General features: G+C 33.7%; 4 protein-coding genes and 1 long non-coding RNA gene across 8 annotated transcripts; 2 read left to right on the top strand and 3 right to left on the bottom strand.

The window, feature by feature from the left end:
- Nucleotides 1-930: 930 nt before the first annotated feature.
- On the top strand, nucleotides 931-1,417 carry LOC116338907. The gene is made up of 2 exons (XR_004200937.1): nucleotides 931-1,073; nucleotides 1,166-1,417. It is a non-coding gene; the product is annotated as an uncharacterized LOC116338907 (long non-coding RNA).
- A 265-nt stretch (nucleotides 1,418-1,682) lies between these two features.
- On the bottom strand, nucleotides 1,683-8,532 carry LOC116338904 (yemanuclein-like). Of its 3 annotated transcripts, none has more exons than XM_031764452.1 (9): nucleotides 8,008-8,532; nucleotides 6,930-7,121; nucleotides 6,735-6,836; nucleotides 6,043-6,650; nucleotides 5,649-5,966; nucleotides 5,080-5,557; nucleotides 4,279-4,986; nucleotides 3,837-3,976; nucleotides 1,683-2,384 (listed from the first exon to the last, which is right to left on the bottom strand). In XM_031764452.1, exons 1-8 carry the CDS (start codon nucleotides 8,188-8,190, stop codon nucleotides 3,842-3,844), a joined length of 2,724 nt encoding a protein of 907 aa, XP_031620312.1. In that variant the 5' UTR covers nucleotides 8,191-8,532; the 3' UTR covers nucleotides 1,683-2,384; nucleotides 3,837-3,841. The 3 variants fall into 3 exon arrangements, with proteins under 3 accessions (XP_031620312.1, XP_031620314.1, XP_031620313.1); XM_031764454.1 differs by lacking the exon at nucleotides 8,008-8,532 and adding an exon at nucleotides 7,183-7,308; XM_031764453.1 differs by lacking the exon at nucleotides 3,837-3,976 and having other exon boundaries at nucleotides 8,008-8,531.
- A 473-nt stretch (nucleotides 8,533-9,005) lies between these two features.
- LOC116338747 (nuclear pore complex protein Nup133) lies at nucleotides 9,006-13,776 on the bottom strand. The gene is made up of 10 exons (XM_031764193.1): nucleotides 13,443-13,776; nucleotides 12,691-13,369; nucleotides 12,138-12,612; nucleotides 11,450-12,054; nucleotides 11,275-11,381; nucleotides 10,774-10,993; nucleotides 10,318-10,663; nucleotides 9,616-10,154; nucleotides 9,323-9,539; nucleotides 9,006-9,238 (listed from the first exon to the last, which is right to left on the bottom strand). The coding sequence occupies exons 1-10, from the start codon at nucleotides 13,568-13,570 to the stop codon at nucleotides 9,090-9,092; spliced, it is 3,465 nt and encodes a 1,154-aa protein (XP_031620053.1). The 5' UTR covers nucleotides 13,571-13,776; the 3' UTR covers nucleotides 9,006-9,089.
- A 397-nt stretch (nucleotides 13,777-14,173) lies between these two features.
- Nucleotides 14,174-15,903, top strand: LOC116338630 (protein LSM12 homolog A-like). 2 transcript variants are annotated; one of them, XM_031764024.1, is made up of 5 exons: nucleotides 14,174-14,472; nucleotides 14,601-14,749; nucleotides 14,874-14,918; nucleotides 15,027-15,101; nucleotides 15,227-15,903. In XM_031764024.1, the coding sequence occupies exons 1-5, from the start codon at nucleotides 14,352-14,354 to the stop codon at nucleotides 15,527-15,529; spliced, it is 693 nt and encodes a 230-aa protein (XP_031619884.1). In that variant the 5' UTR covers nucleotides 14,174-14,351; the 3' UTR covers nucleotides 15,530-15,903. The 2 variants fall into 2 exon arrangements, with proteins under 2 accessions (XP_031619884.1, XP_031619885.1); XM_031764025.1 differs by having other exon boundaries at nucleotides 14,175-14,472; nucleotides 14,619-14,749.
- A 157-nt stretch (nucleotides 15,904-16,060) lies between these two features.
- LOC116338629 (chorion peroxidase) lies at nucleotides 16,061-19,768 on the bottom strand. Its single transcript, XM_031764023.1, has 10 exons — nucleotides 19,426-19,768; nucleotides 19,179-19,342; nucleotides 18,850-19,087; nucleotides 18,593-18,775; nucleotides 18,042-18,490; nucleotides 17,659-17,985; nucleotides 17,452-17,588; nucleotides 16,986-17,383; nucleotides 16,745-16,914; nucleotides 16,061-16,662 (listed from the first exon to the last, which is right to left on the bottom strand). The coding sequence occupies exons 1-10, from the start codon at nucleotides 19,569-19,571 to the stop codon at nucleotides 16,421-16,423; spliced, it is 2,454 nt and encodes an 817-aa protein (XP_031619883.1). The 5' UTR covers nucleotides 19,572-19,768; the 3' UTR covers nucleotides 16,061-16,420.
- Nucleotides 19,769-20,617: the final 849 nt, after the last annotated feature.

The raw sequence follows: 20,617 nt of genomic DNA, 5'->3' as shown, positions 1-20,617 counted from the left end.
ACTGCAAATCTTGCGGTGCGTAATTAATGTTTACACTCTTAGCAAACACATTGATAGTATGTAATTCTGTATAGATGGTAAAATGCTATTTTACTCTGATTACTTTTGATTTCGCCATCACACTGATGCAATAGAACAAAAACAATAAAAAATATTGTTATGATTGTCCGATTTTTGCTCAAATTTCATGCTTTGTTTACAGTACCAATCAGGTTTATTCCAATGAGCTATCAGTAGCTCTCTCGTTCAATCTAATTAATGATTTGTTGATTTTTAAAGTGTTCACACGATTCTACGAAATATGTCTTGCGAATAATTTCTAGAAGAACTTTTTCCCAATTTTTCTTCTCGAAAAATGTTTTTCTTACAAAAATTTAAATTTATTCGACTTTGGGAGCGGATAAATATGGTTCAAATATTTTTGAAAAATGTCGAGAAAAAGTATGTTCAACTCAAAAAATCTTCCGGCATTTGATATTCAAATCAAATTTTTTCTCAAATCTCATCCCTCATGACTCATTTTTTTTATTAACAATTTGGGCTGGTACAAAAAAATGCCCAGCCCTTCTCGAAAGCTCGCGAATTCCATTGTCATGTATTATTCAGTAATCGATGAACAATGACGATTTTTATATATTCCAGGTATGCATAGATTGATGGGCTCGCATAATATTTCATGAGCAATTATGATGATAAATGTGAGTGTAAAACTTGCATCGACATGTTATAACATGTCAAACGGAAAACGGGGAGAGTTCATGTCGCGCGGCTACTTCAAACTTCAGTAAATATCGTAAACAAGTATGTACCATAGCACTTCATCCATTTGACAGTGTTGATGTAAACAACAACACAATGCATATGCGATATCGCACCATCAACAACCAATCAGATTTCGCTGCGCAGTCGATATATATTTGCATGATCTAAAACACAAGAGGGTCAGAAAAGTATTGACTTTTAACCGAATCACATCATTCTACAGAAGAAGTTTTCACGCAACATACAGTGCTTTTGTTTGTTTCAAATAAACTCATCGAAGAAATCAATCATGCCTTGTGACTGTTGCAAAAGTGAGTGAAGTGTTATTAATTATCAAATTTACATTACATTTGTTCTTAATTCAAATTTAAATTAATAAAAAATACTCTTTTATTGTCATTAGATTGCAAATGCGCCACAGTAAAATGCGGCGACGAGTGTAAGTGCGAAAAATGTTGCTGCAAATCGGGCAACAAGGAAACTTGCTGCTGCTGCTCAACTCAAGCAACTAAATAGGAACGAAAAAAGAACAACCATTTTCACACCTAAAGCAGTTCTATTGACACGATGCCGAAGAAAAAAATCAACAAATTCCATTTGTTCAAAATGTCAATAGTACTAATCAAATTGCAATAAAGCTTTTTGAATAATCACATTTCACTTTGTTTTATTTAGTTTTTGACTAAAGGTATTCAATATTGTACTATCATTCATATTAAAAGATATAATGCTTGTCTTAATAGCACTATTGAAAACGCAGACACCAATCTCAAGTGAGATGTACAGCTGCAAGATAAGATAAATTGTACATACCATTAAATGTGTATGTAAAAATGGGTGTGAAAATATTGCTGCAAATACATAAATCAAACACATTACTTTAATGTTCTATGAAATAATTGTATGGTCTTTAAAAAAAGTAAAAATACTAATTTATTTTTCATTTAATTAGATCTATTTCTTTACATTTGCTTACAATATACATATGTGTTCTTCTTTCTCATCGCATCGATAGTTTTACATCTGAACAAACATAAGACTGGACAAATAATATTCTTCGTTTTCCATATCGAGTCATAAATAATAAATACAAATATTCGTTTGTTCTTTTCTCTCTTTTTCGCTCACTTTTCAACAATTCGTAGAAACTAAAAAGCATCTAGCTCTTTTTTTCCACTGGCTAGATTTGCTCGAAGAAAAAAAATAATTAATATAATTTTGAATTATTAGCTAAGTGATTGACAATGACAATGAAATAGAAAACAACGAAAATTAAACTATAACGTGGAGCATTTGAATGAGGGGTAAACTTTTCAAGACTTAAAGAAAGGTAAATTAGACGAATATCTCCTAATATAGCGGTTTTTTTAAATTTTGTTTTGAAAATAAGCTATTTTCAGAGTAAAACAATTGCCGCCGCTCATTTCCTTCTCTATCTAAAAAAAAATGTATCTCATCAGCTCGCTTTAAAGAACGATCTCTTACGTGTCTGTATTTTTTTGAAAATGATTTGTACAAAATTTTGATGGTATATTTGTTCAAATTTTCTTTTATTTCCGTTTCTCCTCTTCAAGCCAATATACTTTCATCATAATTAAATACGAAAATCAAAGCAGTTTTCTCTGTGAAAAAAAGAAAAATTAAAATATAAGAACATATCATAATGATTTTCTGAAATGTAATTTCCAATTATTAGCTAACAAAATGAACAGAAAAAAAGTGAAATAAATAAAAACCATAATTACAACAAATCATTTGCGGTAAAATTGTGAAAATCGATTTGTCAGTCAATTAAAGCGTTATGAAAATGGTACAATAAACAGACCGCATCGAATATTAACAACAATGGTTAAACATTAAATTCATCGAATTTCGATTGCGTTGCTTTTGTTCTCTTTTTGTTTTTGTTTTAAATGACAATGTTCCAAATTCTCAACACAAATGTTTACGTTTTTGTTAAACCTCAATTGTTCAAGTTACATTGCATTGCATGATTACATTTTTCTTGTTCGTATTATAATTGCCCATTTTCAATGGTATTCGATTTTGCTCAGTGTGTGTGTGTCATGCAGATCCAATAGAGTGTTTTTGTTTAATGAAACAACGAAAAAAAGCCATGAAAACAAATCTCCAACATTTTTGTTTCGCTGTCGACATTAAAAAATAAACAATAAAACCAAATTCAGTGGGATTTTATTATCTGTCAACAAGTCGTAATTCTTAACATAAACTAAAATGTTAGTTTGGAACGGTGTCAAATAGAACAGTGACAGATGATGGTGCATCTTAATATGTCAGCAATTTTATGCTCCGATGGATTGCATCGATTGCCACCTCTCCAACCAATGAATGAGTCGATTAGTAATATTAAATGGAAAATTTCTTGGGAAATAACTGAGCACAAAAAAGAAACCACCTCAATGGTGTACGATGTAACTTTGAAATTGCTAAGAAAATGGATTGTTCACGTAGAGAACCAAATAAATTATCTCTTTTTTCCTCTACGAACTCAAATTCAGGGAATATCATTTTTTTCCATGAAATTTTTCTTTGTTCGTTTTTTCCACCACTATTCCTTAGTCACCCATCCACATTTAAAAATAAATTACTTAAAATTTTCGGGACTGAACTATTCATGTTAGGTGCAATGTTAATGGTCTCTCTCTCTCTATCTTTTTACAGTAAAAAGAACTGTTTGGTTAACTATGTACAGTGATTTATTTTGGGACTGTGTTTGTGTACGTATGTTCGTCAGATTGTGCAACAAAAATACCATTTGATTTTGATAATAAAATTTGCAATAAACCAATCCAAAAAACATTAATATCAGCATTAATTTATCTCAAGCAATCACCAAATTGTTTCGTTTAAATTAAGATTTAATTGTTTAAAAAAAAAAAACTAGAAACCTTGCTTTTGAGGTGAATAAAAGAAAATTAAAGAACCGCCAATAGCACATATTAATTCAATAAAAATATAAATGGGTCAAAAACTAAATAAAATAAATTATAATAAACAACTTAAGCGAAATAAAAAAAAAAATCAAAAAGTTCTTAAAAGAATTTTGTGTTTACCGTATTTAGAAAAAATGATCTTGTTTTCGATCGTACGGTGGAGATGCAACTCTATAGTGGTTGTAATGTTGTTTAAATTCGGACTGATTTTCTAAAATTGAATCATAAGTTTTTCGAGAGCTATTTGAAGCTGATAATTCCTTTGGAACCAAAAAGAAAGAACACAAAAAAGATGGTATTGATTAATTAATTGAGGCGACATTATTCAAATGCTTCTTAATTGTTTGTTTGCTTTTGTTTTGTTCATAAAATCAAATGCTTTGCTTTATTTTCCTTTATCTCTCTGTGGGTGTTTGTTTGTTTGTTTTTTTTTTTTCAATGATGAATATATGAGATGAAGGAGTATTGGTACGAGAACATTTTTATGGGTATATTTGGTATGTATTCGTTTTCATTTTTAAAGCTGTAGATCGAAATACTTGCGTAAAAATGATCGATTTACCTTTAAGTCGTGGATGATTTGATTTGCATCTACTTCTTCGCCAAGTGCGGCCACCGGATTTATAGACATTGATGTCGGCTGATGATGCATTTGATTCAGCATGTGAACGGTATTTGTCAGAGGTACATTGTTACTGCCAACACTATCTTTGCTCTTTTTATTGTGCTTGTGTTTGTGTTGTTTTGGCTTTTTGGCAGTCGTTTCACCATCATCCGTATCACATAAATCAATAAATGCCGCACTTTCGATTGGACGTTGTGGTGTGGTGTGCTTACTGTTATTATTATTGTGCAGGAAATTATTGTTATTTGCGCCATTCGAAGAAGATTGCGGCCGATGATGTTGTTGACCGTCCAATAATTTGGATGCTTTTGAACTGGAACCTTGTGTGCTCTTATTCGATACTGAGAGTGATGATGATGTTGTTGGATTGTCGTACGGTGTGTGTGCCAATGTTTGTGTTTGAAGCTTTATTGGTGGGACAAATGAGGAATGATTGGATGATGGTGCTGGTAAAATCAACTGCGAAATGCTGTGGTCTGAAGCCTTTTTTGTCGGTGACACATATTCCAATGATGCATTTGTATCCAAATGTCGACCATAATTGACTGCATTTCCATTGCTGCTGGCAATTGATTGCTTTGATTTCAATGCGATTGTTGCACTCGAACTAGCATTATCAACTACCAATGGCATTTTTATTGAACCCTAAATTTCATTAACAAAGAAAAAAAAAGATATGTCATGTTGAATGAAAAACCGTATGATTGTGTTGCATAGATAAATAAAATTCATTCATACTGTTTTTGGATTAAATGCATCGCCGATTGGCATTGATAGTAATGATGCTGGACTGACCGCCGGTCGATCCGCTGTGATAGCATTGTGCTTTTTATCAGTCTTCGGTAATGTTGGTTTGTCGTTGGTATTCTTAATTAATTTTGTTGAATCCTTCTGCATCTGAGATTTCTTCTTCTCTGTATTCTGTACTACTAAACCACCATCTTTTGGATTATCCAACAGCGGTATAGATGCTTGTGCATTAGCGATTGGCTGAATCAATTTGGTTGTTTTCACATCATTTAATGACTTTTTTGGCTCCTTCACTTTTGGCATGAAACCATTATAGATGTCATTGGATTTCATCCAACCATCAGGCCACATTGGTACTAGCTTATCCGTAATATATGACATTGTGTACTGTTCACGTGTTTGATCTCTGATTTGCTTTTGTTCATATAAGAATTGCCATTTTCTCAGAACTTCGTTTACTTTCGTTCTATTGAAAGAGAGTCAAAGAGAAAAAAAAATGCGAACAATTTAGTTTGACCCACGAAAATTGAAGAAAAAAAAATAAGAAGAAAATTCACCTCAAATGTTCATTCCATACAAATTTTCGGCGCGGATTTTTAAATACTTGTTCCGGTTTCTCGGTGCCATGATAAGCTGCTCTCTGCTCATCGATTCTTTTAGAATCTTGATCGTATTTCTCTTTGAGGCTGGGCATTATTTGAGTGATATCCTTTTGCAAGGATCGCTCTTGTGTTCGCACATCATTTTCGCTCTTTTTAACGGCATAATCTTTTACTTCGTTCATTAATTGTTGCTTAGTGTAAGACGTAAATTGTTCCAAATGATTGTAAATTTGATTTAGCAACTTTGAATCACTTTGATGCGCTTTATCAATCCTAGACGAATAAATCAAGTCAAACAATTACATTAACAAAATAATACGATAAAAAAAGAAAAAAAAATTATGCCTACCCATAAAGCAAATCCAGTGTTTCTGGTTGGAAAAAGTTTTCCTTCAGATTCTTTGAATAGTCAATGAGTCTATTGATTGAATCACGGTGGTTGGATGTTAGATTTTCGAAAAATTTAAGATCAACTTCATGCGGAATGTTATTGGACGTTGTTATGATGCCATTGGTTTGAATTTTATTTTCGGTTCCTTTATTATTTACATTGTCAAAGTCATCATCGTCACTGTTTCGGCTTGGATCGGCATCGGAACTCGAATCACTTGAATCTGAATCGCTGCTCGACGAATCGTCTGATGTGGCGGAACTCGTTGATTTTGAACCTTTATTTGTATGACTAGATGACTTCAGTAAATTTGCATCTCGTTTCGCTTGAAGCATATGCATTACAGACGTCGTCTTCACCTCTTTATTTCCAACTGATTGGTTTTTTATTGTTTCGATTACGATCGCTGTTTTGTCTTGTTTTGTCACCAAATCATTCTTTTTCTCTTTGTTATTCAGTGTTTTGTCTTTTTCCGATAGTTTCTGCTTTTTACTGACATTACCATTTTCCAATGAAACAGAGCTCATGCTATCACTTTCATCTTCACTGTATGATGCCAAAGCACGCTGCAATGAAAAAAATGTGTGTGTTTTTTTTACATTTACAGCTCAGCTTACTATTTATTTATTTTTAATTACTACACAAGTTACCTTTGACGCTTTGCTGGGCAGTTTTTTGAATTGTAATTGACCCGAATTAATGTAGAATCCACCTCGATCTGTGTCCATTTCATCAGGTATCACTTCATCGTACTAAAAATATTTCGGTGATTGTTCGCATTTTTCAACGATTCGATTAGAAAATAATCATCAAAAATAAAAAATGCAGACAAAAAAAATATTTACCGCTTCAGAATCATCGATGAAACCATTGTTTTCATCGTAACCCTTATCGGCGCCTCCTTTTGATGGTCGATTCTCACCACCGTACGCACTTCCATATTTGCGTTCAAACTCAAGAGCTAACTTTTCGGCATCATGATCAGCCTCTTCTAGTGGATCGGCAAAACCATTCGGAAGTGGAACCTTTACTTTTTCCTATAACAACGATAAAAGACCATTCAACATTTATCAAAACATAATTGATATTTCATCTCACCGCTCTCGAGTATCGCATAGTGTGTTAACTTTCAAAGTGAATATAAATCGGGAGGATAAAAAAAAAATCCGCCCAAATTCGGTGCGAAATACGTAAAGTAAATAAACGCATTCACCAAACACCATGAATTGATGCATAACAAAGGTGCGCTTTGCAAAGCATATTAGCTAGGTTAGGTATGTATATTTTATACATATACTCATATTGATAATAGTTATGAATGCGACGCGTACGCAGCGGCGAATTCAATTAGAAAAACATTCACAAATAAAATATTCACATTTACTAAACAGGAGAATAGGCGCGAAGGATAGAAAGAGAGAACCATCAAAATATAATTTTATTTATCGACGCATTCAGCGTTTACCAGGATTGCATGGATGCTGATGCACAACAGAGAGACACTGAAATTGTGTTCAACACACTATGTTCAACAAAGACCACGCTTCTACAGATTTGATGCCGAAATATCGCACGTAACAACTGCGAAAAATCGCAGCAATATATATATATATATATCAAGCATTTGAAGAGAGCAAAGCAGAACAAAAAAAAACCACACACACAACACGAAGATGAAACCAAAATGGAAAAACTGTTTCTCTCTCTTTCTTCCTCGTTTTAGCGTGAACGGTTTGATTGCGGGAGTTTTGCACATAGGTCATTTCAAAAAGAAATATTTTCATTTTTTTCACCGTTTACACGAAATCCTAATATAATATCGTCCATTTTTACCTATTTTATAATTTCGCGCAAAAAATGCAACCATTTACAAAACGTGTTATATTCATTCACTTTCATCGTTTTGCACACTTGTACATTTACCTTTTCAGCTCGACACAGTTTTTTGAAGTTGAACTCTGGATACGTATTTTTATTTGGTTCGAATAGTTTTATTTCAAGTCGCACGGTTTTCTCAATTTTTTGACTGTTTGATGCATCGGCCGCCAAATTTTTGGAACTAACCGATGGTATTGTCTCAAAAGTTACACGTTTCGGTTCAGACATTGTAAATTAACGATTCGCACCATAACATTCTATGCGACATTTAATCCGTAGTTTTTGGGCTTTATTAGCTTGCTTCACTTCACTTCTTCCCTTTCGTTTCGAACAGAAAATTTCTCTCTCTCTCTCTCGCTCTTCAATCACGTTGGCCAAAATTACACATTTTTCCAAATACTCATTTATTTAACTTTTTAATTAAAAAATTTACTTTTTTTTTTGCATTGAATGCATTTGTCAAATCGTTGATTGCATGCGAATAATATCAACTTTTTATTTAAAAAAAAAACTATTTACTATAACAAAATGACTAAATTTACACACTGTTCTCTCGTGCCGAAGCAAATTTATACATGTAGTATATTTTCTTTTAAGAAACAAAAAGAGTGTGAACGAGTGAGTGCACACAAATACAATCGAATGCAAGATGTATGGTTGTCATTTTTATTTGAAATTCTTTTAGAGAGATTTATATGTTATCGTGGTATTAACGAATTTACTCTCAGCATATTCCGCCACTGTATGTGTAATATATTTAGTACTCAAGCTGCCGTATGTATTGAATTAAATACGCACAAATACTTAGCGTACTCACCGTTTTCATGTTTCCACACATGCTCTTTTGACCATTTAATTGCGGTGAATGTTTGCAGTTTTTTTCTTCAATTAAATTTTTTTTTCAACATATTCATACTCATTTTTTTATGTCACATTTTTAATGAATTGACATTTTATTTTTTAAAAAAATCCAACAAAATCAATCATAATTGTGATCACCTCGCAGTAAAAACAATTTTGGCGCTAAAAAGAGAATCGTTGTGTCTAATGTCTTCAAATGTTATCTCAATATGGTTTTTATTTTATTTTTATATTTAAATTAGAGTTAAGTCTAGATTGTTGTACGGTTAGGCAACAGTGTTCTTATATGTGTCGTAAAAATATTCATAAATTAATTTCAATAGAAATTGAAACGATTTGCTCTCGGTTAACGATCCCAGTTCTGGTGCATCCAATAGTTCTTGTAGCGGTGGCAAAAATTCTTCAATATCAACATCTGAAATCAATATTCGAGCAAAAAAAAACCAATGAGCCTGACACTTATAAAGAAGACAAAAGTTATTTTCATTGAAATACTTACATAAAATGAGACAGAAGTCAATGAATTTGTACACCATGAAATGTTGCACCGTTTCAAGTGGTGCATTGACATTGTATGCATCCCAATTATCACGCAAAATGGCACTACACCAAATTTTATGTTTTATATCCAATGGATCGTCGACGTACGGTATTAGGCTCAAAGCTTTCTGGTAGTCTTCTTCGGTAACATCTGTATTTTCATCAGCAATATATAGCTGTTTTTTGATAGAAAAAAAAAATAGATTGCGTAAGTAAAACATGGAATAAAATGAGTCGAATGTGTTTTCTTACATTTATAATTTCTTCAGATGTGAGTACTTTTTGATTATCTGGATCATATCCGAATATGCGAAGCATTCGGGTTGATACCTTTGATTGGTATTCGATTAGCTTTAGTTCACCATTGATCATATCAATTTCATTGGAAAGCTCTTCATCGGCCGCCAAACTGGTTAGTTTGGCCAATGATAGCATTGTTCGTTTACGCGAAACGGAAACACTTTCATTTTGTGCCAGTGACAATAATATACGTGATGCCCGCGATAAATCACCATTGAAAACGGTTTGTATCCATTCCAAACTTGGATGATCGCCAAGAAATCGTGTTAATTCATTTTGATTACGTTTGAAACGTTCAAATAAATCACCGCGTTTATTCTGCTGTAAATGCCAATTGATGGCAAATTGTGAAAAGTCTTGATCTCTGTATCGTTCAATGTATTCTTCTAGACGAGATTGATTCTTTGTCTGATCACAAATTACAACCAAAGTCTTAAAATCTAAATACTTTTCAGCTAATTTGGCTGCCAATTCGTACTGTCCACCATCGACTATTGAAGAAGACGAGAGAGATTCATTTCATTTTTGTTCTTTTTGCACATTAGGAGCAGAGCTGTTATTGGCATCGCAGAAGTTCAGGCATTAGTGAGTGTAACCTACAAGAAAAGTGCCCGTATCTTCGCGGTGCCTAAAACAGCTCTAGGGAATAATTACCAAAATTGAAAATTAAGTCACTGCGTTCAGCCTCATACTTTCGGTACAATGTGTCATATTTATCTAGCTCTTTGATGCTTTCGAGATATGCCTTACGACCGTCCAAATAGAAATCAACCAATTCAACGAGATTTTTGAAATGTTGTTGTCGCATTTCGGGCTCAGCCGTAGAACGTACTCCATTTTTTGTTATGATATTTATAACATGTAATATTCCATCGCGAATGCCATTTGGAATGGATGCTGCTGTCCATGGCAAATACTCAAATTTATTCATTTTATCGGCTGGTAATTTGAATATGGTTGTTTTAAGCTCACGGAATTTGAAAACTTCGTGCAGGATTGTCTGAAATTTAAGAATTTTCCGCGGTTAGAATAGTTCGTTGTGACAAAATAAATGGGTCAGAAATCGGTTCAGAAGCAAATTTGTACTTGTTGCCTATAGTTGATACATACCAAAACAATTTGACTGATATCAAGCAATAGCTGTGATGATTTTGATGGATTTTGTTCTTGTTGAATGGCTTCGTCGGCAAGACTTGTGAGTGATTTAAAAAATTCATGAATACGTGTAACTTGAACATAGAAAATGTCCTGTGACGTTAAATTTTCTGGTGGAATCTCATTGCGTTTTTTCAATGTAACATCAATTGTGTCATCAATTATGGCGGAAAATCTATTTAAACAAAAAGAAAATCAATTTACAAATGTTATATTATAAAAAAATCAAAATCACAAAACAAAGCATGAAATCACATTTGTGAAGTCATGTGCCTGCTAAGCAATCAATGCACCGCTCCTATGTTTCGTATTAACACTTAGCTCAGATCCAACGCAAAAAAAAATTAACATATCATAGTAAACTTCAGACCAACGCAAATAATATTAACTCATCATAGCCAGGAGCAGCGAATTTTGTCTTTTGTTATTAACAATAAAATACTCGTTATAACTTACTGATTATGAATCCCTTTCAGGGCAATTGCGGCGATAATTTTTTCATTAATATCGGATAACATATGACAAGTGGCTTTAATTTGGCTTCGTTCGCTGACCGTGTCCAACTATATTCGGAGAAAAAAAATTAATTGTATCATAAGCTGTCTTAAACGTGATGAATATGACTTGTAACCTTTTCCCACAATGATGTTGCCTGAAGAAAATCGATAAAATGTGTGAATGCACGACTCTTTTCTTTGAGCTGCTGTATAATTTGCATTGATGTCGAGCTTCCCAATGCACATTTGTTGCTTGAAATTTGCTCTTCCCATCTTGGATCCGCAGCCGGAATATCTTCGGCCAGATCCTTGGCGATTTTCATAATTATATTATCGAATTCATTTGCAGCAAATGAAGACGTATCCGAAAACAATTGATTTATGATGGTCGAACATTTTGTGGTATTTTTCTTCAAATGATAAATGAATGCGGCCTTTATTTGACTGATGCTATCATGTAAATTATAAACATCTTCCGGATTAATGTCATAGATCGTAAGATTGGTTGCAGTTTCATTGTGCAACGTCTGGCTTGTCATGTGAAAATCGGAAACTTCTGACACGACCGAACTATTTAAGCAATCCAAATTGCCGAAATCCGACGATGAAATGCTGACGAAACCATTTAGACGGGAGAAAAATATGGGTATTTGACTGTAAACAGCAGCCGCCAAAATATGATCATTTTGACCAGGCAATTCGATTTTTTCAGTGTTATCGATATCGTTTTGAACAACGCCTTGAAATGGAAACAAAATAAGAAAAATTGGAATTTTTTTTTCGTTGAAAGAATTAAAAAAAGTTATATGGATTATTTTTTACCACTTAAAAGAACCTCAAAAATGGAACGTTCACCGTATACATAGGCAGTTGAGTTGGTTAAAATGAATTTGTATTTCAAACTTTCTTCGTTTGCGTCGCCCGAGTAAAAGGCGGTCGTTTTCATTTGACAAAAATCTTTGATTGCAAAAGCCGATTGCTGTTCAATTAATGTGACGAGTGCGAATAGGATTTGTGGTGCATGAGATAGATTCATGGCCGCAACAAGTAAAATCAGATCACCATTTTTATTCGGTTGCATGTCTAATATGAACATTTCCACATCGTTAATATCACGCGATGGCCAGGCTCGATGATGGAATGCTTGTTTAATTTTCAATATAATCTGTTGATCTTCGAACAAAAATGTCTCGTTGAAATTCAATTCGACGGACCAACGTTGAATGAATTTATCCGATAGCACCGAAACATACCAATCCGATGATTCGGAAATTTTTGCGCACATTTTTATGAATCTCTGTGAATGACATTGAACATGATAGTTAGTTGAAAATATCTTATTTGCAACGTCAAATGCCATTTAAATAATAATTACATTTTCTCGATCCTGTGAATTGCTTCCGATAAGTATCGATGCAAAACGTTTACCAATTCCACCGAGAAAACCAGTTGGTGGTCGTACCAGTTTATGTATAATATTGTATCGTCCATTATTTGATTGCAATTCAAGCAAAACTAAATTGCATGTTGTTGTCACTAAAACATAGCCCACTGATGGTATTGTGACTAGTTCATCAAACTCTTGTCCTTCCAATATGCCCGTTTCATCGAATGAGATCGCATCATGGGCAATTGATGGCCAATAACGAACATCGCCGGTTGGTGAAATGGACAAGCATGAGGCCATTTGTTGACCTTCTGTGGTAAACACGGTGATCAATGATGCTTTGTGTCCGATGTCACAATGTGGCAATGTTAATTCACGGCACTGGCTGATGGCCTGTCGTCGTTGTGGTGTACGCAATTGTATGTCATTTTTTGGTGATGTTTGACTTGTATCTTTGTACTGCCAAACAAGTAATTTACGACCGGATATTGCCCATGCCCATCCATTGTCGGAACAATTTATGGTAACATTTGCATTTCGATCGCTAAACATAAGCGCTTCATTTACAGTAATTGGGATTTGCAATCCAAACGATTGTGCTACATTATTTGCCGATCGTGCAATTATCTGATTTGATTGAACCGACCGTCCTGAAACACTGTACCGGCTGTAAATATAGGTTATGTATTTGCTTGAAATAATGCATGTTTGTTGTTCAATTGATTTAAATTTAATTTTACCTAGATGTTCCATGTGCTTTTTTAATCCCACCATGTAATGATTTACGGCTTGAATAAATCGAACTGGCTGATGATTTGCGTGCCGATGTTGGAAATGGCAAACTTGTTCGACTTTTAAACGAATCCATTGTACTAAACTAAATGCAATTTAAATAATTGACAAAATTTTCTTTTTTTCCAAAACTTAAATGTAACTTTATCGATTTCACACAACACATGAGTTGAACACTTAACAAGTACTCGATTTTAAACAAATAAAATGATTTAGAAAAACAATGCGTTTGTCAATTTTTTCTACTGTTCTCTCAGTTTGATTGTACAGTTTTGCGCGGTTAACATTTCATGACATTAGAAAACAATCGAAAAAATTACTCTCTCAGTTTGTCTCTTGCCATAAGTAGGGGAATGTATTTAGTATACTAATTTGAACATATTAAGTATTTTTTGGGTTTCTTTCGATGAAAAATAGTGAAATGAATTTTAGAACGTGTCTATAGTGTTTTGAAGTAAAACAAAATTCCAATGTGAAATTAAAACCGTTTAATTTTTTACAGTTTTGGGATTAGTATTTTTTCTGTTTGGATTGTGATTAAGTATTTATGTGTTTAAGTCCGTATGATGTACTGCGACATAAGCACACATACACACAAACACACTGCCATGAATTATTCGTCGACACTTTATGTGTTTGACATTTGTGTATGAGTCGTGCAATTTTTTTTAACAAGGGATGCATTTACTTAGGTAATTTTGACAAGAGAAGACTAACTGTCCGCAGAACCTAATTGATTTAAAACAAAAGACATATATCTTGTGTGTGAAAAAAAAAATCGCAAGAATTTTTGGTGAGATATTGTTTGGTCGTTTATTATTCTTTGCTGGTGTATTCAAAGACGAGAATTCCGTTAAATGGCTGGTGGAAGTGAATGTTTTTCCATCGGAAGCACAGTTTCGTGCACCACTTGTTTTAAACAAGTCATCGAAGGTTTGGTCATGGCATTTGATCCATCAACCAAAATGCTGATACTGAGTATCCTTTTTCAAATACACATTGGTCGTTGTTGGTTTTGTTTTTCTCACAATTTTATTGTTAAATAAATTCATTTAAATTATATGACAATTGATTTCCTTAACTTGAGTATATCGTTTTGTTCAACGAAAAAACCCAAAATTCAGAGTGCACAAAAAGCGGCAAACAATTAAACGATGTGTTCATAATAAATTTGGGCTTATGCAGCGATGTGCAGGTGAAAAATGAGATAAATTCACCACCAACACAACCTCCACCATCGTTGAATTTGCAAAGAGTAAGTATGACTTACAATGTCGATTTGAACGATTATGTCTTTTTTTTGTCTCAGTGACAAATTGAATGACAGCTAGAAAATTGAGCAACTAAAAAAAAACTTTTATCGATTTTTTATCGATTAGTTGAATACACGCGTACGAAATTCTGTCGACGATAAAAAACTGTGGGTAAGTTACTAGGGGCAATTCACTTAAAAATTGCCTTTCTATTATTTAATAATAATTGTCGATTATTTTAAATTAATTCTATTCTTTTCTTTTGTGATTGTCCCCTAGGTAGCTGCAATGTCGGCTGGAGTCAGCCCAGAGGGAAAAAAATTGTTTTTGGACATTTCCAGAATGATCAAAGACGTAAGCATACCAAAATATTTACTTCATTTTTTTTCCACATATTTATCCCCTTCTATTCTATTGTACACCAATGCAAATTGAAATTTGATTTTAAAAAATGTGTCGTTTTTGATTTTGATATGCAGGTTACGTTGGTGGGAACAAATATTGTAGTGTTCAATGATGTTCAAATTCGACCCCCATACCGATCCGAAAATGTTTGCGGTCATCAAGGATCGAAGCAATTGAATTACGTCCGAAAACTTGTAGAACGTTTAACAAAAGATCGACCGGTCAATTCACATCATTCGTTGATGCAATCGCAACCACCATTGCCACAACGACGAAATTCAAATGGCAATGGACCAGCCGCCAACAATTCATCATCGATTACATCATCCACAAAGATCACAGAAAGAAACACGAACGCAAATATCAAAGCAAATTAATTTAAAAGAAACAACAAAACAACAAAAACGAATTATTATTATTATCGATTTACCGCATATAATAACGCATTACACGCATACAACATGAGATAAACGAAATCATTTCGTGATCTATCGGTTTTTATGTGATAGTTGAACAAATTGGAACACTTTTGTTGGCAAATTGTTAGTCTCGATATAATGAGCCCAGGCTATTTAAATTATCATACCTCTTTTTTAGTTTCTTTTTTTTTTCTAATCTCTCTCTCTTGTGTTTAATCATTAAGCACGATTCCTGGTCAAAATTACAACAAACCAAAAAGAATGAGAATCATTTTCAAACGAAATCGAATAAAAAAAATCGTAGCATTTTCTTGTGTTCGAATTTAAACGTCTACATTTGTTATTAATTATTCATTCTTTTTACAGTGCATTACGCAAGGCCTGGCTTCGTTCAATTGGATGATACGCATTCACATATTTGATGAAAAAAAAAAGAAATAATTGTGCAAAAAATTCTTGCTTATTTAATTTATTAATTCAATTGAGCGGTTCAATAATAAAATATCAAAACAAAATGGTCACGGTGTGCTAAACTGATAAGAATGCAATCAAAAAATGTCATTCGTCAAATTGTAATTTATTTAATACTCAATTCTACAACATTGCCGTCATCATCAATTGACATTGCAAATACGTGAAACATTGAAAATTTTATTGAATCATCAACTAACAACACATACAAACATGGGAACCATAATGTACCGCACTCTTTGTTCATTCAAATACTATAATTTCAATTTCAATTTATTAAATGTTTTCTTGCAAAAAATGATTGGCCGTGAATTTTAAGAGAAAAAAAACTACCTATTCACCAAAACGTTTTCTAAGAATCACGAGATTCCTTTGTGATTAATTCTTTGCCATTGTTCTAATAAACGTTTGCATTGGGCTTGTTTGAACTGACACCAAATTTCTGCGATATGGCTCTTCTGTCCAAGCATCAAATGTAAATGTATCAATCTCTGAGCAAGACACCATTGGATTTTGTTGTTCAATTCTTCGCATAACCCAACGCTGAACGGTGTCCACTGCATCTGAATTTCGACATATTACTGCTGCCAATGTGGTGCCGTAAATTTGTGCAAGTTGTTCTAGATGAAAATTTAAAACAATTATTGTAGTGTACAACTATGTGAATCATAATAAAAGTAATTTCATCGAAATAATACTAACCATTTGTAAAACTCTGTGAGCCAATTCGACGTTCGTACCAATGTGAATCGCCAATTTTTAAGCGTAAAAATTGATCGGAAATTATGCAAGACAATAAGGGTCCAACGATTGCTCCGTCCATTGGTGGTTCGCTCAATGCACCAGTGTAAATATCCACGTTTTTGGCATCCCTTTATTATGATAGAGATAAATAAAATCGTTTAAATATTCGATTAAATGAACGCCAATTTTCGAAAATTACTTGTAAATTCGTTTCATAGTTTCAAGTGAATCGGCGTCTACAGCGAATGCCATTTCTTCCCATGTATCGACCGATGGCAATTTACAATGTCTTCGCCATTCATGATATGGCGGTAGCCCATGATCACGACCTCTTTGAATGTTTAACGATACCAAATCCAAACCGCATGTATTTCGTTGTGTTGCAGTTGGTTGCACAGCATCATTTGGGTCGGTGAACAATTTTTCGGTCAATTCAGTTGTAAAATATTGATCGGCTCTTGCTAACGGCGTCACCGATGCTGCTCCAATTGCATTGTCCAAACCATCAGCTAGCCATAGTGAATATGGATTGAAGAGCATTTTATGCAATGCAATTGTATTTGGATTTTCCAAGTCTCTCGATGTGTTCATCACGCCCTTAAAATCAAATGATATTGTGCATATGTCATTATAATTGCCTTAAATAAATCAATGATTTGTCTTACCGGAATTAAAGTGTGGGCAAAACGAAAAGCGCATGCAGCAAATACATTTGCAATTGAAACATCGACGGTTTCATCATAAACATCTTTTTCGGATTCTGGTTTTGATGTTAAACCAATTTTATCGCTATAACTTTGACCTGAAAATGATGCAACAATCAATTATGTCATTTTTTAATCGATTTATAAATTGAATTGATTGCACAATACCCAAAACAACTGGTAAAAATTCATTGTATGTAACATGTTGTAATTGAGCAGCTACAATACGTTTTGCTTCTTGGAATAGTTTCTCATCATTCCAATGTGGATTTCGTTTTTCCAATTCGGACGCAACATAATTATGATGACGAGCCCAAATCAAATGCATCGATGTCAAATGTAAATTCTCATTAGCTCTTGTATCACCCGATTCAAAGCAATATCTTCCTTTGGCATTTTCTTCAACTGCATTGCATCCATCGAGCGGATCAGTTGAAACTGGCAACAATGTTCGATTATCGGATGTATAGTACATACGTAATAAACCGTTATTATCTGAAATTAAAATGCATTACCATCCCAATTGATTGTATCGATTTTACCAAACTTACGTTGTCTTAAGCTATCGACTTTTTCATCAGTAAAACCGTACACAACCGATCCATCGATATATGCACTGGCTTGATTGAGCTGTTGACGTGGACCAAAGCGTTCGGTGGGCGCTGGTGCCGATCGAATGAAATTCATACAAGTTATATTATAGAGATCGAAATTTGGATCACCCGGACCCAAATTGACTGGAAAACATTCCGGATGTAGATCACCATTTTCAGCACAACAATCAATTGGTTCATTATCTTGACCTTGATTTAATGCTGTTGCAGTCACATCATGGTCCAAAAACTGACCAAATACAGCAACCATCACAGTGAATTCGGGATCAATTGAATACGATGGACGATGTACCGATAAAGATATATTTCGTGCCGATGGCAATGGATTTTCCGTATGACTTTCTCGTGGCATATTTATGCCATCAGAATAATCTGGATTCAATGCGCTGTTATTAAGTACAATTTATTATTTTCAAAAATAATTAAAAAGAAAAATCTTTGCTATTGGCATCCATTGAGGACAATAAAAAAATCGTATGAAATCATACCGACGAAATGGTGTATATGCAACTCCATATTTGAATGGAAATAATTTATTATTGCAGGTTCCATCTGGCCGACGATATTTTGCATTAAAATTACATTTTCTTTGCTTATTTTTCGCAGTTTCCAATTTTGTTTCTGGCCCGATCCCAATGTTATATCGCCCACTTGGCTTTTCATATGCTAATCTAAAGCATTCACAATAATTCAATACAATGCTCCAATTTATAAAGGCGAAAACTAATAAATTTAGTTTGCTTACTGTTTGGCTAAAAAATTGGTGGCATGATCTTCGATGTAACCACGTTTAGTTAATTTTCTTGCGTCAGCAGTTGTGCTAACTGCTCGTTGATGTCGAAACGATGGTGTATTTACTGGTACCACTTGAAGGTTTTCTTCAAAAAGCTCACGATTACCAAGCGCAATCAAGCCTTCATCAAGTGCTAACTTTATTTCGTCATCACTTGGTTCGGATAGAGTCCAATTTACTGGTGGTTCGTCTAATTTATGTTTGAATAAAAATTACATTATTTTACCATATAGCTATCAAAAATGTTGAACACAAATAAAGAAGGTAAGTTCCTAAGTTACCAGGTATTGGTCCATTGAATGCTTCCATCAGAGTGAAAAATTCATTGGAATTTATAGACCGTGCTGGGATATCATTGCTTGCATTTTCTTCACTCGACTCATCGTCACTGTTTCGTGTAACCACCACAGCTATTGTTATGACTAGTGCCAAAATAAATGCTGCTCTGTAGAAAAGCACAATAATTAACAGATAATTTTATTACAACAGGTAACGAATCGTTTATTGGTTATATTAATTGAATCTCACAGAAACGATGTCCAAATGCAAAATTGTAATCGATTGAATCGATCGGGTTTGGTTCGTGTAAAACGGCCAGGTACCGCATACGATGTCTCACTCCGAGAATTGGAAAACAATGATGTTCTCTCGTCAACCATTTCCTTATTTTGCATTCGAATTTAAATTAACCGTTACACAGAAAAATAATTGTTTCACAGAAAAAAAAATGCTCTTAATTATTATTATATTTTTTTAAATATTTGAACAGTGTCGTTGTTCACCAAACCGAAGCTATCATTCAACTAAATCTCACTTACAAAATTTATTAGACGGAATTCTAAGGATAGATTCAACATAAATGAATAACATGCACAACATTTCCTCACCATTCATGTATCAAATGTCGTATGTAATGCAATCACACAAGCCATTTGTAGGTACTAGGAGAAAAAAAAGTATACAGTAAAACCAGGTATGGAAATCTTGAATTATTGGTGTCGATCGTGGCGACTACATTCTTCAGGCTCAACTGTAAAAGAAAAATACACATAAATATTGGTTTTGTTGAAGACAAGTCAGAGGCGTGCGTCAAAGAACTTCATTTACATTGTTTCTTTTTCACATTCTCACATCATACTTGTATGAATATACGTACGCAATTTTATGCGATGGTTATTTGATCCATTGGGAATGTGGCCAGAAGTAAACACAGGGCCGAACGCACAAAAGTAAAACAAAAACAATTACATCAAATGCAATGTGGTTGGTATTAAACACGGCACCCTGTGGCATGTTTTTAAAATCACATTTTTTGGTATGGCTTCATTGTTTTTCTTTAAAGTAAAATCGAATATTGGGATGCATGGCTTCATGTCGATGTCGATGAACGCGATCCCTCCATACATGACATAAATGTATGATTAGTGTTCAATTTCAAGCGAGATCAACATTTTAAAGAATTGAAAGTATTCGAACATCGCAAAAATGTGTACAATTCAATGTATTCAAATTGATTGTTACTTCACATACTTTTGAGGTCGTTGAGCTACTTTGAGGGGAGAAAAAAAAACAGCTAACATTGCAATGATTTAAAAGAAGATGATGATGAAGAAGAAAACGTAATTATGTAACAATAACTAGAAAATAAAATAAAATTTGACTTATCAATTGCTGTTTCATCAAAAACACTTTTTTTTTCATCTGTTCATTTTGATGCGGT

This window comes from Contarinia nasturtii, unplaced genomic scaffold (genome assembly GCF_009176525.2).
Source record: "Contarinia nasturtii isolate CC-2019 unplaced genomic scaffold, AAFC_CNas_1.1 Cnas_scaffold_414, whole genome shotgun sequence".
NCBI lineage: Eukaryota > Metazoa > Arthropoda > Insecta > Diptera > Cecidomyiidae > Contarinia > Contarinia nasturtii.
Note: the sequence above shows the minus strand (reverse complement) of the source record. Positions and strands in the feature narration are given on the sequence as shown.

Excerpts from the sequence above, each read along its gene's own strand:
- LOC116338904 (XM_031764452.1), bottom strand. The coding sequence starts at position 8,190 with ATGTCTGAACCGAAACGTGTAACTTTTGAGACAATACCATCGGTTAGT. Across the intron at positions 6,837-6,929 it reads TCATCGATGATTCTGAAGCG|TACGATGAAGTGATACCTGA; the intron begins GTAAATATTTTT and ends AAATATTTTTAG. Across the intron at positions 4,987-5,079 it reads ATGCATTTAATCCAAAAACA|GGTTCAATAAAAATGCCATT; the intron begins GTATGAATGAAT and ends AATGAAATTTAG.
- LOC116338747 (XM_031764193.1), bottom strand. The coding sequence starts at position 13,570 with ATGGATTCGTTTAAAAGTCGAACAAGTTTGCCATTTCCAACATCGGCA. Across the intron at positions 11,382-11,449 it reads CAACATCATTGTGGGAAAAG|TTGGACACGGTCAGCGAACG; the intron begins GTTACAAGTCAT and ends CTCCGAATATAG. Across the intron at positions 9,540-9,615 it reads CATCTGAAGAAATTATAAAT|CTATATATTGCTGATGAAAA; the intron begins GTAAGAAAACAC and ends ATCAAAAAACAG.
- LOC116338630 (XM_031764024.1), top strand. The coding sequence starts at position 14,352 with ATGGCTGGTGGAAGTGAATGTTTTTCCATCGGAAGCACAGTTTCGTGC. Across the intron at positions 14,473-14,600 it reads AACCAAAATGCTGATACTGA|AAAAAACCCAAAATTCAGAG; the intron begins GTATCCTTTTTC and ends TTTTGTTCAACG. Across the intron at positions 15,102-15,226 it reads TTTCCAGAATGATCAAAGAC|GTTACGTTGGTGGGAACAAA; the intron begins GTAAGCATACCA and ends TTTGATATGCAG.
- LOC116338629 (XM_031764023.1), bottom strand. The coding sequence starts at position 19,571 with ATGCAAAATAAGGAAATGGTTGACGAGAGAACATCATTGTTTTCCAAT. Across the intron at positions 19,343-19,425 it reads TGCATTTGGACATCGTTTCT|AGCAGCATTTATTTTGGCAC; the intron begins GTGAGATTCAAT and ends GCTTTTCTACAG. Across the intron at positions 17,589-17,658 it reads ATTTTTACCAGTTGTTTTGG|GTCAAAGTTATAGCGATAAA; the intron begins GTATTGTGCAAT and ends CATCATTTTCAG.